The sequence below is a fragment of the Alexandromys fortis genome, unplaced genomic scaffold (genome assembly GCF_014885135.2).
Source record: "Alexandromys fortis isolate MF-2015 unplaced genomic scaffold, M_Fortis_MF-2015_v1.1 scaffold_20, whole genome shotgun sequence".
NCBI lineage: Eukaryota > Metazoa > Chordata > Mammalia > Rodentia > Cricetidae > Alexandromys > Alexandromys fortis.
The window spans coordinates 4,479,188-4,498,380 of record NW_026067903.1 but is presented as its reverse complement, the minus strand read 5'-3'; the positions used below and the strand labels follow the sequence as shown (position 1 = coordinate 4,498,380).

Below are 19,193 nucleotides of genomic sequence, written 5' to 3'. Positions count from 1 at the left end.
ACATGCCTCTAATTCTAAGGCATTCATTTTAAGATTAACCATTAAAAACAGTTTTCTGGTGTATGGGAATGGGGTGTGGACACAGGATCTCATTGACTGTGTGAATGGTTGCAAGATGCTTTCCAATCTCACAAACACTTAGATTAGATCAGTCCAACCTGGGGGTCAAAGGACCCTTTTATAGGTCACCCAAGACCATCAGAAAACACAGATGTCACATTGTGATTCATAACAGTAGCAACATTACAGTTGTGAAGTAGCAATGAAAATAATTTTATGGCTGGGGGGGGCTTACCAAAGCATGAGAACTGTATTAAAAGGACTTAGGTAAAACAACCAAGCTTGTTCACTGACGTACCTCAGTGGACACACACATCCTTACAAACTACCGAAGGCCAGAATCACAGGCCTCTGACAAACGTCTCAGGGAAAGAGATGCCAAAGGGCCAACATCTCGTCCGTGACAAACGTCCACACAGCACAGGTCTCTCTCTCGTGCTACAAGTGCTCACCTTATTTGGGAATGGAAACTTGCTAGGTTCCACCTTGCCAGGAGCTTGAATAGCAGAGAGTGGTGGAAGCCAGGTCATCTCCTAGAGGTGGGGGAGAAACAAAGAGCATTTTGAGAGGACTCAACAGCAGAAGCATGCAGAGTACTATGTGGACACGCTTCACAGGGCAAGGAAGTGACAGGAATAAATAAAGGCCGAGAGGGGATGTTTACAACAGAGACTTGAAACTCATTTCTATGAAGTGTATCCTAGAACGGCCAGTTCTTGACTCCAAGGTTCTCCCTAAATACCTTAAAAGGAGAAGACCCTCTCATTTTTATGCCGTTCAAAAAGAGGTTCAGATTATTACACAGAATTCACAGGATGTTTCTGAAGATATGCTTAAGACAGTAGAAATCTTAGTGCTCTTTATTGGATGAATTGTCTAAACTATTAGAGATAAAGAAGAAATTCCCAACAAGTTCCATAAGTCATTGCACTTCATAGGAAACGGGGGGGGGGGGGATGAAAGAAACAAGCCACATACACGAGTAAAGAGAGAAATGATGTCAACTTTACAAGCCAGTATTAAGAACACAACTTGAGCTCAGGGTGCAGTCATCCGTCACAAACTCTCTGACATTGCTCCTTGAGCTATGGGAGAGGGAGGGGGTAGTATTGTTCACACTTTGCATTTTCCTTCAGCTGCCATCAATAACTTATTAAGGGATTTAATTGACTTCTGATGACCAAGGGAATGAGTATAGTTTGAAAACAGGTTCTGAACCCTGCATTTTAATTGGCCTTCACTTTCAAAACTAAACAGGCATGAACCAAAGCTGACGTTTTAAAAGGAAAAGACTTCGTGCTTTGTGGAAGGGAGGTTGTGTTCTCACCAACCTTTGGTAGGTAAGGTGTTGAGAAAGGATCCGTCAGGGTTTGGGAAATCGAAGGATGGTCAGTGGCTTCTTTCCCCAGGAACCCTCTTCCGCAGAACCTCAGATGGGGGCAGATTTCACACAAGATCCAAGGGAGGGTGAGTATTCTAAACCACCCAGGAAGGGTTTAATGGACCTCCGCCATCTCCCGCCTTGACACATGTCACATGCCGGAGGGTTTAGTGATAAGCTTTCCACTGGTATCTTCTCTAGTCTGCACACACCAATGACCCCACGTCCTTATCTCCTCTGAGGAAGTGGGACTGCTGGATTTGTACTGAGGGTGGCATCCTTGCTCCCCAAGTAAGAAAGCTATCAAGACACACATGGGTTTTCTTTACTCCCGTTAACATGTTCTTTCTAACACTTGGCTCTTCCATAGTACAATCTCCTTTTTTCTTCACAAGTTTTCTCATTTCCCCTTTTCATTTAAATTACTGGCTAGGATAAAATGGTGTCAAATCTTCTACAGAGCAAGCTATTCATCAATTACAAATACTTGACCCGTGTTTTTTCCCCCCCTCCATTATGAATTGTCTGAAGTGTCCTAAGGCCACTCCAATTACTCGGTAGCTTTCTTTGCAATCAGTTTTCTATTCACAGTGTAATCTTGAAGGGTCAAAATAGATAAATAAAATATAAACTAATCACTCATGATAAACACCAGACTTGTATGTACACCCCCAACACTTTCAACTTCCTTCCAGTTATTGTATGCTCTTTATACATCGGCATGTTATATATGTTATGCAAGTTTTGTGTTTGTTATAAAAAGCCCAAAGATGAAGTATTTGTGTCCTTCTAGCTCTTCAGAAGTAAGTGACATAAGAGGTTAATGAACTATAAATGACTGAACTTTCTTAAGAACATGTCCTACAAGTAACTTCTCACAAGTGGCACTTTCAGAAAGGAATTTATTATACAGTTCATACTAAACAAAGCTAGCAAACAAGCTTTAAGAAAACACGAAGATGTGATTCTAAGTAGGGCTGGTGTCCTCCTGTTATCTGTATCCAGATCTCTGTAGAACACTGACCTGTGGGCAGGCACAGGGCTCAGTCCACTGAGTTACAGCATTAGTGTGTCCACTGAGTTACAGCATTAGTGTATCAGCCCTCCACTGCGGATACTCACCACCCACTACAGTTACCCTCCACTGCGGATACTCACCGTCCACTACAGTTATCCTCCACTGCGGATAACTCACCGCCCACTACAGTTACCCTCCACTGCAGATACTCATGGCCCACTACAGTCACCCTCCACTGCGGATACGCCTCTTATTCCAGTAACACACAGGAGTTCCTTTCTCAGGCCCTTCCAAAGCATTCTCCTTTTTTTCCTTCAATTCTCAGGATTTGTTGTTTCATGCTGTATTTTTTATATGTACAAACCTCAATCGATGCCTAGATAGATTCTCCTCTGATACTCCTCTTCCATGTTGAATAAAAATCATACTCAGGAGACACTCATACATTCTTTCAAGAGCATCCTATCTTAACAGAATCAACAAATGGAAATCCTAATAACTGCTCACAAGGGTGCTTAGAAACACTTTATAAACATAAGCCCTTAAAGGACTGTAAGTTTTTCCGAGGCAAAGGAGCTACTTATGCTAGTGTGGGCTAAAGTGTTTTACATAGTAGGTGCCCCACAGAAGCTGAGTGGAGCTGAACATCCACATGTCAATGCTAACTTACTTGCTAATATTGATTTAAGTACTGCCAAGCATTTCAATAGGATTTATCTATCTAACAAATCCTATCAAGCACATAAATGAGTAGCATGGGTAAGAGATGCATGAGACACCCAAGTATATAACAATTTCCCAAAATATGAATTTTTATGACTAGTCAAGTAAGTTTCTAATGTAATACAAGTATAAAATGTTTTGTATGTATAATGTGCAGTGGCTTTATGAGATACACGGTGTTTCATTGAAATTACTTACAAGGGGCAAACAGACATCTCTATTTCTCGTCACTTACTAGCTGAGCAAGTCACAGCTCAGTACGCCATGTTTTGAAGTTTACTATCAACTGGATCTCTGCTTTGATATCTTAGGAGCAAAGGGAAAGGGAACATCATTTCATGAGTTAGGCCCAAAGATTAAATGAGATAATGGGCAAGATAACATGGCATAGAGCCCCGTATCTAAGCATTCATCAAGGACATCACTGGTTACTATCACACTGTTTCTGAATTCTTGCCTCCAAAATGAGAAATACAATTTATATCTAAGCTTCAGTTGCTGGGGGCCTAAGACATAAGAACAGATGTAAGTATCTGTTTAAAAAAATATCAAAATAAGGTATCATTCATATGTAATCTAGAGTTTAGTTAGTATTTACACAGATTGTATGTTATTAGAACTGAAGTTATTTAAAAATTATGATTCCTAAGGGTGATTTGCACTTTATTTTTGGGGAAAGGTCCCTAGGTTTTCTGAAAAGAACATATCTGTGACAAAATAAAAGAAACTGATGAAGTAATAAGACCTGATAGAAATGAAATTTGTAACTTATTCGTGGCACTGATTTAAAGTATGAGCAAAGATCCCCCCCCATCACATGATATTATCACTGCTATTGGTTATTCTGCATGACCCTATTGCCAAAGACACCATATACTTACATCAGGAAATCAAGCCGGTGCTCAGGAAGAAGCATCACCATCACTGACTAGTATTCATGGTGCTAGAAGTATTACACAAACTCCCAGAGGAGAAAAGTCGTCATCTATCTCACACAGCTCAACCTTTGCAGCCTGTAACAGCAACCTGCCAGCAAGGTATGACCACCGGTGCAACAGTGGCACAGACGTTATGAGATAACCTTTAAGGCCTGCTTCTCGAATTGCAACCCACAGTTGACCCTGCTAATGAGGCCAAGGACCTGAGACTAGACAGACTGACTTTCTATTAGGGGAACAGCTATTATTCTGCTAGATGAACAAAGGAATAAAATGACTCCTAATGACACACTGCTATAACCAGAGACCAGTGCATTGCTGAAGCATAATCAGAGATGCTTCTTACAGGAAAGGGCAGTTAGCATGGAAATGCATAACTGGACAATGTGCAGAGAGTGCGGGAGCCCTCAGCTCTAAATGAGGTGTCCTTATCAAACCCCTCTCCTTAAAGCTCAGAGATCTATGTGGAGGTGGAGGCAGAGATGTTGTAAGAACCAGAGGTGGTGTACAACTCCACGGGAAGAGTGTTTTCCAGGCACAACAGGGCTAAGGCATATGTGAACTCAGAGACTGTGATAGCATACAAGACCAGCGTAAGTTCAAACGAGACAACATCCCAACATGGAGAAGGGGAGAAGGCACAAAGTTCCACCCCTAACAAGAAGCTACTTGGAGTTTATAGGGGGTGGGGGAGAAGCAGTTTTCTTTAATGAAGTGAACACTCCAGGTCACACACGCCTCATGCTTAGGAGTAGCTGACCAACACAAAGTGGACTCCATGGATTGTTTTTGCATGTGCTCTTTTTTGTTTGTTTGTTTTTAAGAGAGAGAAAGAACATGAAATTTGGTGTATGGGTGTGTGGGAGGAAGATCTGGGAGGAGTTTGGGGGAGAAAAAGAATATGATAAATACATAGTCTATGAAAATATATTTTGAATCAAGAATGAGCAAAGGTAAGATTTCTCATTATTGTTCAGTTTTTCCTCAGCTTGCCTCACATTATCTTCCTTATAGAGAAGAATACAATGTTGCATCAAGGACAGGGATTCTCAAGCCCTACATCCAATGTCTCAACTGCACCCACTCCTGATACTGAATCAGTCCTTCTTCAGTACCCTGCACTATTTACAGCAAAGTCCCCCTTACCCATAGGTGATATATTCCAGGATCCCACAGGGGAAGCCTAGACCTGGATCACAAAGGACCCTATATACTATGTCTTCTCTTGTGCACACAAACCTGCCATCAAACTCTTTTTTATTACAGAGCCATTGCAATTGTAAATTCATAGGAGCTGTAGGTGCCCACATGGACCTGCACAACCCAAGACCATTCATGGATAGGCAAAGGGCTCATGGAATTCTATCTCTCCATGCCCAAACTGATAGCTACTGATGGCTATTGGGATGAAAGAGTCACTATCTTCAGATATATATCCCCCTGGTGACCCTACGAGGTTCCTCTGGTTAAAACAGACTTGTCACAAAACAAAAATACATTAACATGAAAAAAGGGAATGTAGGGTAGAGGGATAGCAGGGGTAGGAGGGAGAGGTCTGTTGGCAAGGGGTGGCCATCTTCACAGGGTGGGTGATTAACTATAGCTTTGTTCTCGGAAACATTCTTTTCTCATAGAACCATGGATTAACTCTGTCACTTGGGAGTAAAAAGGTTAAATGCTGAAGCTGCTATGTATGTGTGGTCCTGGTAGTTATAGCTCAGAGCAGAATTTCATTTTCCGTTTCCACACTAGCATAATCACCCAGATTTTCAGCTACCTCACAGGTATCATTCACGCTATGACACTCCCATCACGCGAGTGTCGCCACCAACAGAACACGGTAATTTTCATTACTCCGCCAATTTCTCCTGCACAGGCAGCATCCAAGAGCACTGCCCTCTGGGGAAGGGGGTAGCATTTCTCCAAGTCTTGGACTTGGAGGGACTGGTGCCAGTCTGGAAATAAGAGGAGAAAAATAAATGCTCTTGATCTGGTAGATCTGAAGAGTTTATCTTAACTGTCTACCCACATAGGGCGCCCGAGGAAGAGGCCAGCATTGGCCTTCACATATACACTTCAGGTCCAGGCATGAAGGTTAGCTGGCTTTTCTCAAGGCAAGGCAGCCAGAGCCAAGAACAGAAATTCAAAGATATCTTAATCTACTACTTTATGGTGGAAGGGCCTAGAGCTTGGCAAGCAAGAAACAATGCAATGCCAGGGTGTTGGAACTCAATGCAAGCTGTCTACAGTGAAGTTGGTTGGGCATCAAGGGGTAAAAATGGATGGTCTAGTGGAATCAGTCTGAGAAACAGCATTCAACTCTAATTTCAAAGACTAACAAAAATAATAAAAATCACCATTTTTTTTTTAAAAAGGAAACACTACTCACAGAAAGCTTCTAGACAAAAAGCAGTATATACTGGGGAAAAATGTACCTTCTAAAAATATTTACTTTAAAAAATTCTACCGTGAAGGTTGCTAAACTGCCAGGGACCACAACTGCAATTGATTTGTATGTGGATATGAACAAACAAATGACTGATGATAACTTAAAGACAGAATTACCAAAAAACCATACTGAATTTTTATTTCTTGAAACTTAAAATGCAGGAACAGGGTCAGTGTGAGTCGAAACTAATCACGAAGGAGAGCCTTGGGTATTAAAGAGAAATTATTCTGAGACCCCACAGATATCAAGAGCTGTCAAAATCGTCCTCATAGAACATACCACAGAAGCCGCATCAAGCCCTTGCACATCTTCTCAGACACTGCAAATCACCCACAGACGACTTTCAGTACCAATACAATGTAAAGACTTGGGAAAAGCTGTTGGTGTATACGGCCAAAGAAATAAGAGTTTCTACCTGCTCACCAGAGATGCAGTCCTTTCTGTGAGTATTTCTGATCAGTGGATGATTGGATTCAAGAATGCAGAGCCCAGTGATGCTGAGGGCCCATGGCGTATCTTTTGGTATCATGCAGAAAGAGCATGCCATGTGGATGGATAAATGCAAAATACACAAGGCCTGCAGACAGAAACACTGAGGGTCCCTCAGAGCTGCACAGCATGGCTGCTTCCTAGCTTGTAAGAGTCAAATTCGGCAAAAATCTGAGGACACAAAGCACGCAGCCTTCATTTTACTTGTACTGTCTAAAGTGCTGCTCGGTGAAACAACACAGATCCCACAGAGCAGAAAACCCACTTTTCATCTCCTGGACTTGAGCTGTCCCCAGAAACGCAGAATTCTCCACCTAAAAGAAAGTCAAGACATGACTCTCTGATTGTTGTTTTCATGTTAGAGGCCTAATTTTGGACCTCTGGGAAGATCCCGTGTTGTAGGTACAGTTGTATCATTGTGGGGTGGGAGCACAGAAGAAACCCATTTTACTCTCTAGTACCCCAATGTTAAAGGAGTCCTTATTATATGTATTCAGGACCTTTTGCAGCAATTTAAAAAAAAACCACACTTTAAACTTTATTTTTAAATGCACCTGGCTTTCTATGTCACTTTACTACTTGTGTTTAATAAACACTAGAATTCCCATTCCTCAGTCTATGGGTTGTTTTTATAACCCTTGGTGGATTACAATGTTAAAGTTGGAGAATTTAAATTGGGTCCTCAGAATTTAAAGCAGACGGTTTTACCATGCAGTGCACAGCTGCCAGGCTGGATGACTCCTGTTCAAGCCAGGTGACAATAACTCCAACCCACACACCCGTTAGTCTGCTATATGTGCTCCTGGTGAGATATGGTAATTGGATTAATTTGAAATTAAAAATTCTTTTTAAACCTATAGAATGTGGATTTGAAGAACACTGGGGAGTGTTTCCCAAATTCTGAGCCTGGACTTGGTTCTTCTCTGTGCCGTTTCTGAGCATCACATTAAATCTAGGTGGGCAAATTGAGGGGAAAGGTCACGGTATTTATTAATTGTACCGCTATCATATTACTTTTGACTCATAATACCTTTTCAGAACAGCACAAACATCCAGAAATTAGCCTCCCGATAGACACACAGGTTATAATTAATCTTTGAACTATGGTTTGCAACCATTCTATTGCTCTTTCATACACAGCTAAAGGAAAAGATGGCATGCATTTCTCTGAAGAGACAGGAAGATTATGGGGGCAAAAAGGGAAGAGGTGGTAAACACATTTTTGGCCATGTTTCCATGTAATCTATTCCCAAACCCATTTCCATAAGCATGCCGGGAAAACACATTTGACAAACTCCTATGTAGTCAATCTCAGAAGGGCGGAACAGGACCAGGGCTGGTGTATGGGGAACCTCAGGTTATACTGGCCCTGTCACAGACCAGCAGAAAGACCTTGCGTGGATAGATTTTCCCCAACTATTACTGCTGTCATCTACAAGATGATATTAACCATGGCTAAAGGATTAATAAAAACAGTGGTAAGTATACAAAGCATCCGGAATGTCTGTCACACAGTATGTACTCGGTCAATAAGATTTATTAGTATAATACCAACTTTATAATTACTGTTGGCAGCTTTTGGCTTGGGCCCTGTGAAGAGAAAGGATAAATAAAGGAGGCATTTATGAGTTTGTTTTTTAATCTATTTTACTCAGTTAATTATTTAATATTTAACTGGTAAATTATTCATAGTCAAATAAAAGGCATAATAAAAGTATGCTTATTAAACAATAATTTGCTTTCCCACTCCCTTGCCACTGAAGGGAGGGAGAGTGAGCCTTTGTGTCTGGGGTGTCTCTCCAAAGAGATATGTAAGAGCAATCGGGGTCCACCATCTTCTAAGAGCTGGTGTGTGGTGTTTAGGAGCCGGAAGCATCACCTTTAGGCCTATGGAAAACCCCCCAGGACAGCACGGAGAGGCTATGAGAAGGTACAGTGGCCTGAGCTCTCCTCGGCTAACTGCAGAGCAGGTGGAACATGCTGTGAGCACAGAAGTGCATGCAGGCTTCTGCACTGTAGTGACAGGGCAGGTGACGGGCAAGACTGAACACTTACAAACCGAGCCGCCGGGACCAGGAGAAAAGCCCCAGGTATGGGGGACTTCTTACTCCAAGTGTGTGAAGGTGAGGCCAGTCCTGCCCACGGCACAGGTCCATTGCCTCTCAAATGTTTCCTGGCTATGGCGCCTTTGACTATTCTGGCTTCTGTCTCCAGGTGACTCCATTACTTGCAGAGGATGCATTTCAGGACTCCAGGGAATGCTTGAAATCTTACATGCAACTGTGTTTGTTCCTATGTGAACACCTACAAATTCAACAGCTCCTCCTCCCCCTCTCAGCTGTGCTTGGGGACGTTGTTAAGTAATTACCTAAACACCAGCCCCATGATAGGATGATGGTGGATGGTGATAACCAACAGGGCCACTAAGTAATCAACAGGCTGGTAGTGTATGCAAGATGAACACACTAGAAGATTCATCCATGGAGCAGGGCAGGGAGAGATTTTATTACATGAGTCAGTTTGGGGCACAACTCAAACGGTTTACTACAGTTACTAGATAATACATCTAGTGCTTCTGTACCTTGGTGAACCTTGGTGAGGCTGCCAAAGACAAAACTGCAGATGCAGGGCTTACTGTGCTAACATTATCCAAATACTAGGTGGAGAGGCGACTGTATCACTGAGTAGCAGTGGCCAAGTCAGCAGGAATGTCTGTCAGTCTCAAGGATTCAAGACAGGGTGACTTTATAGGAAACAGCACCAGAAGTACACTGAACACCAGCAGGCATCCAACCTCTAGGGCATGGTTCTTTAGCTGCACGAGATGTCAGATAGCAGGGTCAAAATACAACAGAATGACAACTATTCTGTATGGTTTTATTGTGTGGTTTGTCTTTCTGAAGGCTCACTATGCTGTGCTCTTTCTACCTTCATCTGCCTGCGTCCTGGGATTTGCAGGTATGCCTTGCCACCAACTACTTTATTAGAAGAAATGTGAGCTTATAATCCTAGAAGATTGAATTTGCAAAGCTAGAGGAAGAGAGCAATTGAAACCAAAAGAAAAAGAGGAGGGGTGCGCCATCAATAAGAAAATAATTTCAGGGAATTGGTAAATGATGCTGATCTCACAGAGACTGTCCTATAGAAGAAGGCCGAAAGGATGCACCAATCTGCAGGAGAGCAAATAGAGAGTAGATTTCACAACGTTCTCACTAACAATGATATCTCCTATCTTAGATGAGGCTTATAACCAGGAGAAACAGGATGACTTAGCAGAACCAATCAGCTCAGTTTCTATGAGTGCACGTGAGTTTACATCCAACTGAACCCATACTGAGCACTGGCTGTGGGCTAGGTACTTCCCTAGGTCTTAGAACATAATCTACAACACAACAGAAATACTTTCTGTTCTTAGTGTAAGGTCCAAAAGAAGGACAAAATATACATAATATTCAGCTATGTGTCATTTTGTAATGTAACAGAAGACAGTATGCACAGTGTACAGTAACACTATAACCATTAAAACCATGTCTTGGAGTGTGGGCCAACACATGCCGATCAATGAATTCAATACCATATTACATACATACATAAGTACACATACAAACAGAGATCACAGGACCATCTTCATAGATACAGAAAATGCAACATTCAACATTCCTCCACAATATAAGCTCCAAGGAAACTAGGAAAACAGAACATACCTCAACATGATAAAAGCTATAGGTGACAAACACATACAAACTGAAATGTTTGCTCTGGAATCAGGAGCCAGACAATGCTGTCAGTCTCCACTCTTATCCAATACTGCTTGCACTCTTAGCCAAGGCAATAAAGCAAGAGAAAAAAATAAAAGGAAAAACAAAGAAAGATAAACACACTGTACTTCCTTACATATACAGACTCTAGATCTAACTTAACACATGTACACACAGACGTGCAAGCAGAGGGAGAAAGCGGGTTGTGGAAGAGGTGACAGAGGAGGGAGCTGTGGTGGTCAATGTGAGGAAAGCACATATATTGTAATGTCATACATTATTTTATACACTAATCAAAAGTATTTTTAAGCCAGGCGGTGGTGCTTTAATCCCAGCACTCGGGAGGCAGAAGCAGGAGGATCTCTGTGAGTTCGAAGTCAGCCTGGTCTACGAGAGCTAGTTCCAGGACAGGCTCCAAAAGCTACGGAGAAACCCTGTCTCAAAAAAACAAAAATAAAAAAAAAATCCTCTATGTATGTATGTATGTATGTATGTATGTATGTATACATACATAGAAAAAACTCCCGATGTAAAAATGAGTAAGATACTTGGAAGAAAAGAAATAACTTTTGAGAAAAAAAAAAGGTGAGTAATAAAATTTTACTGCTGAGAGGCAGGCTTAATGCTTTTCTGTGTTGCACAGTTACAAAAAGCACATGACAGGCACACTTCACTGCCTGGTGGTAAACTCAATGCTGAATCAAAGAAACAGATTTCTAAGCATATTTGGTATGATTAAACCTCAAACAGGCCACCACAGTAATGCTCCTCTTGAGCCCTTAGAAATGCTAACAGGAAGGTGATTGTCTCCCAGGGACTCAGCATGGTGTCAGGGACCAAGAGATACAGCAGAGACCAGAGATGGCGGCACTCTTGTTCTTAAACTGCTGGAAGATAGAAAACACGCCAGGCCAAACCTCTAAACACACACGCGCACCAGCCCTCCCAGCATGCTGCTGACTTCTTGGGGTGCCAAAGTATCTGCAACTCTATTATGGTAACAGTTTCACAATATTGTGCATTTACCAAATTGACTATTTCATATTTTTTGCAACTTTCTTATTTAACATCATGAGTTCCTTCTGCAGACAGATGCATTATATGGAAAGTATACAATGACCCAATTGGCGAAATGTGTCATTATTTTCCTCTATTCCCAAAGTATTCCTCGAAAAAAAAAAAGCCACGAAAAATGTATCTTCAGATATCATTGAGTCACATGTTGGGAACAGGCTGCATTTTGGCACAGGGATACCTCTGTAAAGATGTGAAAATGGAGTGATTCCCTGGAGCAGAACTATGCACTGCAGATCAGAGCAGACTATTTAAGAGAAGCCTGGGCAGACATCAGGTGGAGAAGATGCAGTAGGTTTGGGAGAGGTTAAAAATCCAGTGTGACACCATGACCCTGCGTGTGGTAGTGAAAGCACTGTGGGGTCCAGACAGATAAAATAGCAAAAGAAAAGGAGTGCCCAAGTCACGGACAGGCTGAGAACCAGCTATTCTGATTTAGCAATAAGCAGTAAGACACCTCAGGTCTGCATGCCTGCCCAGGCCACCCCTGAAAGGGAAGCTTATTTCAGGTGAAGCACACCAACAAACTAGAGCAGCCAATTTCCCAAAAAGCAAGTTAAGTTTTATCTGATTCATATATCTGTGTCTTAAAATCATGGCTCTTCCAGAGAAAGAATCACATCACATAAACAAGTAGTAGCAACACTGGGTTTAGAATGAGGACACTTTAATTCAGGTCTCAGAGCTACACAGAACCATGGAACCTAGGGGTTAAGTCTCTCCAAAGATGTGATGTGTTTCCAACGTCTCAAGCAAGGATACCTGCTTATAGAAGACTTGGGTGGCCTACCTCAGCACCTCTGAATACAGTCACCCTGCAGCACATCTGAATACAGTCTATGTCATCTTCCTCCCATTTGTAAGACTGATTAGAGCGTCTAATGGGAATTGTGGGACAGAAGAGTCTGTGCAGGTATCACACATATCCTTCCGAATGCAGAACAGTTCACTTCAGTAGGGCTGCACACACAGTCCCGAGAGATTCACAGCACTCCGAGCCTCTCACGGGTACTCTAGGCTCTCTTCTCTGACCCCGCATGCAACATGATTGGGACAAAAGAAACAGACAGGAAAACAGTAGTAATATGGAGATGTGAGATGTGGGCCGGGTGTCAGGGGCATGAGTGTACGTTTGGAGCCAGGACAACCTGCTCTGTCCCTGGCCAGACTATGTACTTGGCTCATTGGCAATCTGGCTTCTCATCAGTGAATTCTATCAAAAGAGAACATAGGAGTCAAAGTGTTTACAGAAAGGAGAAAATTGGGTGGGGCAGCTTTCCCGAGTGCTAGAAAGTATTTACTCTGGAAATGTGTAAGGTATGCCACCAAGCCCCTCCCTCTCTCAGGTTTTGCCATACTTACCTCATTTTCCCTGTGACACTTGTTCTTTCTTCTCTACTTAGGGGGCATAGTGGCATTTTTAAAAATGTACTCTCACAAGCCTGAACTGATTTGGTCAAAGTCCAGTACCATTTTATGTCAGAGTCAAACCTTTCCTGTCTTAATTTGCAATTCTCCTCTGCATGAAAAAGCTAAGGTCTTTGTCTCCAAGTCATTCTCAAACCAGGTGTCACAAAAGGTGCTGCCTACAGGCATGGTAGGGTAGACTAGAGGGAAGGGGAAGACACAGGCATAGGGTAGACCACAGGGAAGCAAGGGGAAGACCATCAGTCCTAATGCAGACTAAAAGCTGGCAGTCAACTTTCCCAGCCTGCCAGCCTGTATCTTGGGATCATTTTAGTCTGAAGGAATATCTGAAACAGAGGGTCCAAGAGCTAATGTTGTGGCCTCCAGCTGCTCCTTGCTGGAGTCTCTATCTGGCTCATGGGGAGAAGGCTCAGGGAATCCCACCTGCAGGCTTCTCTCAGGTGTGTGCCCACCTGGCAGGTTACCTTCGGATCTCACCTTAAGACACACATTACTCAGGAAACCTCTCCCATCTACCTCCTTTTCCTAAGTACAGAACAGACATGTTTGGGGTAACATGGCTTCCGATGCCCCCTTTCTCTGTGTCTAGAGCACTCACAGTTTGCAGTTCACAAACTGTGAGCGGGGACACAGGAAAGAACCGAGGGATAAGCACACCGTTTTGGTCATGGCCTTGTGCCCAGAGACTTGCTTAGAGAGGAGAGAGGAGCTCCTTAGAAAAGGATGGAGAGTTAACAGGTGAGAGAACTCAAGTTCCACCACGCTTGTCCTGCTTCTTCTCTGTGTACTGTGTATGTACAGATGGGTGGAGGTGTGGGAGATCTCAGTGGTAGAGTGGGACTGAATTCGGAGAGTTAAGAGTCCCTTCATAAAGTGGCCAAAGAAATGAGAGTGAGCTCTTCTGGACTGGAATCCCAGGCAGAGTGCTCAGCCCCCAGTGGTATCAAGTTCTGAAAGCTAACTGAAGATTTCTGAGATATAAGGTACATATTCGAGGATTTAGTTTCTCAATTTCCAAGGACTGTAAGAAGAGATTAAAAACTCCAAACATATTTTCCCCTAAAATGAAGCTACTAGCTATCACCGAGAGGGAATTCAATCACTATCTACTGACCCGACTTCATTCACAGGGTGGCAAACCCTAGTCCGGTTCCATGCAGCATAAAATTCAAAACAAATCTGATGCTTTAAAAATATCAATCTCCCTCAGAAGGACAATAAAAGAATATATCAGCAAGAGATGGGAGAAAAAGAGGGAAGGGGACCGCTGGAAATACACTTCTCAGAGGGGCTTCAAATCACACAGGGAGAAAAGGGAGCACGTTCCACATCCCTGGGATCTCTCATAATCGCTTGCGTTGGCTGCACACAGCCAGCAGAGTCAGGATTATTTTGGGAAAATCTCAAGAACTTTAAAACAGAGTTTTTGGATTTTTTTTTTAAAGAATAGGGGTCAGTCTGTTTACCTAGTATAGACAGATGGCTGTGTTTATGTACTCAGAGGAGCAATGCAGAGAGATTCCAGAGTTCCAGATGAGGCGCCTTTGCCAAGAACGTGCTTCAGGTTGGCAGAAGGCAGACACCCTGTATTGGGTAAATATTTAGCAACATGCAGGAATTTTCAACACTAATATCTCATTTGTAGCGGAGCATGCTTTACTTTATAGCCTGATGCAATCTCTTTCCCTGTTCTGTTTTACAAGCAATGATAAAAATCAAAACATAATCACCTGTCGAGGATGACTCCTGCACCTGTGAAGTGCATGTCAAGCTGCAGTCCTAATTAGAGCAGCGGGAATGGGCGTGGGAAAGCAGGGCCTTCCCACTACCTCCACTCTGGACTCACAGACAAAGGAGCACTGGTATAACAAAAACAAAAATCTACTAAAATCATCTTTTATTATTCAAGTCTGTTCAACAAAGAGTTCCAGCTGGAGCTCAGTGGTCGCCTCCAGCCAAATTCGAGTGGGCTCAGCTCTGAGGCATATGAGAGCGGCCCTGCCGGAGGGAGGGATGAGACCACCACCAGCACCAGCTGGCTTTGTGCAGGGCCATGTGCGGCGTGTGTCCCAGGGCACAGAAAACACAAATAACGGGCTCTTTTCTGAATGAGCTGACAGCAGGCGGGCAGACAGGAACCTACCAGCACACGTGACGGATAGATGTAATTCCCGTAGTCACAAGCCACAAATCCAAATGCCGCAGTGGGGGGCAATACATGGAAGGGAGTGACATCGGAGCTTGCTGTGAACACATCAGTCAGGAACACAGGAAAGAAGCAGGGTGTAAATAACAGACCGGGACTCCGTGCCAAGTTCCTGTAGGGTTCTCCTCTCCACCTGTCTGTGACCCAGGCACCTCCTAGGAGAATGTCACTCGAGATAGCTGCCAGCACTTTCTATCCAGAGCAAAGTTTCCATTCCCCCAAAGTGCTGCACCGTCCCGCCTACTTGAGACCTGGACCAGCTGGCAGCAGACCAAGGCTGTCTGTTCCAAGGCCTGAGACCCTATGCCATGATCATCAGTGGACTGTGCTATGATGGGCTGGGGCTTAGAGGCAGGGTCCTGAGGAGTCAGGGGTCTTCCGGCTTTATCTCCAAGAAGGAGATCCTGCCTTGACACTCCTGCCCCTGAACTGCAACATGGGTGTATCATTCTCATCTGCCTGGCTTTGAACGTTTCTGTTTTAAAGTTTCTCTCCACCTTCTCTATCCATTTAGTTCCTTTGTTGTCTGAAGCCATGAAAAGGCTCTGAAGAGCAGGTGTTTGCCAGGTGACTTCCCTGCAGCCCCTGACTAGATGCAAACACATGGCTCAGCCACCTTGTACCAGCTCTGGTGGCCTTAGAGAGCAGACATGCCTTCAGGCGGTGGGAACACAAACTCAGTTTGCACCACATTGCAGAAGCAAAAACCCAAACTCTGGGAAATTTGTCAGTATATCTTGCTCCAAATGGTAACATGCAAGTCCACCTGGCCTGGTCTCAGTGAATAATAAGGACAGGCTTCAGCAGAGTTGTTCCAGGCCCGAGTCCAAAGCCAATCTGTCTCTGAAGTGGGAAAACAGAAAGACCACTGGTTGTAGCTCCATCCATGCCCTATCCCATTTCCACTCTTTCCCACTTTCCCTTATTCTTCATTCTTTATTTAAAAACATATGTTTGAGGGGCTGGAGAGACGGCTCAGGTGTTAAAGAGTACTGACTGCTCTTACAGAGGACCCAGGTTCTATTTCCAGCACCCCCACCATGGTTTACAACTGTCTGTAAATCCAGTTCCAGGGGATCTAATGCTCTTTCTGGCCTTGGTAGGCAACAGGCATGCAAGTAGTGCACAGACATACATACATGTAGGCAAAATACCCAAACACATAAAAATACAATTTAAAGAACAATTATTTTTGTTTTGGAATGTCATTCAAACATATAGTATGTTTTGATCAAATCTATCCCCCATTCCCCCTACAACTCTCCAATCCCGCAACCACCTTTACTTCCCAATATCATTTGATTATTTTTTTAAAGCTGCACCATGTGCACTTAGATCTGCCTGCACGTGCATGGGTGTAGCACTATCCCCTCGAGCATGGGTAGCTGTTTAGGGGCTATATCCAGAAGGAAACTGACTCTCTCCCACTTCCAGCAACTCTCCGTTGCCAAGAGCTCCTCAGTGTGGTGGGACTCCCTGAGCTCCTCCCCCGCCAAGGGTGCTTTCCTCTGGCTAGAGTTCACGTATGTAACAGCCCTGTTATGTCCAGCAGATCATTTCACTGCAGACATTCATGACCTCTTTCCACCCCTTGTTTGAAATGATCCCCGAGTCTTGTGGAGATAGAGCGTGACATAGATCGCCACTTTAGAGATAAGCCCTACAGAGTCTTTTTATTGTCTGCACACTGACTGGCTGTCGGTACCCTTTATTCTAAACTCTCACCAGTAAATGACAATTGTTGGCATCTTACAGAGTTCCAGGCATTGAGTAAAGCTCACAAATGTTTGTTTTAAAATCAAGAAGAAAGGAAAATATGATGGTTGGATAGAAATAGAAAGTAACAGTAGTAAATACATTTAGAAATCTCCAGGAGTATTCATGTATATATGTATCAACACAATTCCACCCAACTTTCTACAGTGGACTAGGACAATGGCAGCCTGTCTTCCCTGCTCCCGTCCATATTTTCCCCATCTATGTGCGTATCAGTACTTTTTGTCTAAGTACTCACCTACCACCTTACTGACCTACCATGAGTTTTTCTATGACGGGATCTTTGTGTGCACAATCCATACTTAAGTGCACACATATGGGCACACACAGAACATGGAAGGTTGTTTAGAAAAGCCATCTGTATATAAGTAGCTTCTCTAGCATTTGCAGATACCATTGTAATGTGCAAATCTCATGGGACTTGTAGTTTTAGCATTTTAACTAAAAAACGAAATGGTATCCAGTGGCCCCAAAGTGAAGAATAGCTCTGTACTGTGCACAAAATGCCTTTGATGAAGATATGATCAATAACCAGACAAGAAATACCCGAATACAGCCCTCCTCAGTGATGAGAACAAGAAGCACCGAGAAAGCTCCCTAGGAACTCACAATAAGCAGACAACAGTTCCTTAACAGATTTGTGATTTGAAACTGCATTTTCTCCTTCCATGAATTTCCCTTTTCATGTTCTTGACACGGTCCTTTTCACAAACGCCTCATTTCATGCGTTCAGTCCAGCTTTCTGCTGCCTTTACTTTCATTGCCTATATATTTATATTTTACCAGTAAGTATGACACTGGCTATGGGTTTTATATATGTACATACATACATATATATGTGTGTGTATGTATAAAAACTGTAAAATCTGTACCATACTTTATATATGTAATACACACACACATATATACACACATGTGAAATAAGAACACCCTTTATAGATTAAGGAAGCTTAACTCTTCATGATTTATTAAGTGTTTTCATCATAAAAAGCGTTGGGCTTTCTCATAATCTTTTTCAGTAACTATTGATAGTATTAGGATTTTTTTGTCATTTATGTTATAGTAGTGGTATATTATTATACTGTTAACATATAAAATAAAATTTGAATTCATGACATTATCTTAGTTTTATATACTTCAGGGGAAAGTGTTATATTTTGATAGACAAACACAATATAAACTGGTTAGGTCAGGATACAGAAACATAATGGGAACCAGCATCAGAACTTCCTGATTTGATCATCACACATTGTATACATTTTTCAAATTATTATACTGTACCACATTATTATGTAAAATTATTACTTGAAAATAAAATTGTAAAATGATTAAGAAGACAGAAATGGTAAAAACACTTCTTAACAGGAAGAAAACCAACATACTAGCAATATCACAAATCATCAGTACAGTGTTTCAGAGAATTTTTAAAAACACTTTTCAGAGAAATTCTGTAATAAAAAAATGCCCTGAGAGATTGTAATTACAAATTTCCATTTCACAAGTCAATATGCTGAAGCTCAGAAACAAACGACTTGAGCCAATCAGGTCTCCTATTTGCAGGCTCCACAGACACACAGAGAATATATCATTTAGTTACACCGAATCACAGCACGTGTAGATCTATCATATGATCTCATCAAAACTAGATTTTCATATCATCAACCCCAGCGAAGCTTCAGAAGCACCACACGGTCACCTGGTCACCATCCCTTCCTGTGCATCATCTTTATTGCTATAGGAGCAGCAGGATGTCCTCCTCATCACACACTCTCCGGTGACAGCGCTTGACTAACTGTCCCATCTCCCTATCCTCGTGATAGCCGACCTGCACAGAAGAGCTGTACTTTGCAGAGTGACAGGGTCTGCCAACTCGGTCTCCATCACTCTCAGTCC

The 19,193-nt window shown here is 42.7% G+C and overlaps 1 protein-coding gene across 5 annotated transcripts in view; it reads right to left on the bottom strand.

The window, feature by feature from the left end:
* Positions 1-19,193, bottom strand: part of Aff3 (ALF transcription elongation factor 3) — a 471,150-nt gene that overhangs the window by 174,481 nt on the left and 277,476 nt on the right. For 4 of the 5 annotated variants that reach the window (XM_050134761.1, XM_050134764.1, XM_050134763.1 and 1 more), the window contains one exon: positions 513-593. The exons of the other annotated variant lie outside the window; for it this stretch is intronic. In XM_050134761.1, the coding sequence (XP_049990718.1) occupies positions 513-593 (81 nt within the window). The remainder of the gene's footprint in view (positions 1-512; positions 594-19,193) is intronic. 5 annotated transcript variants of the gene reach the window in all.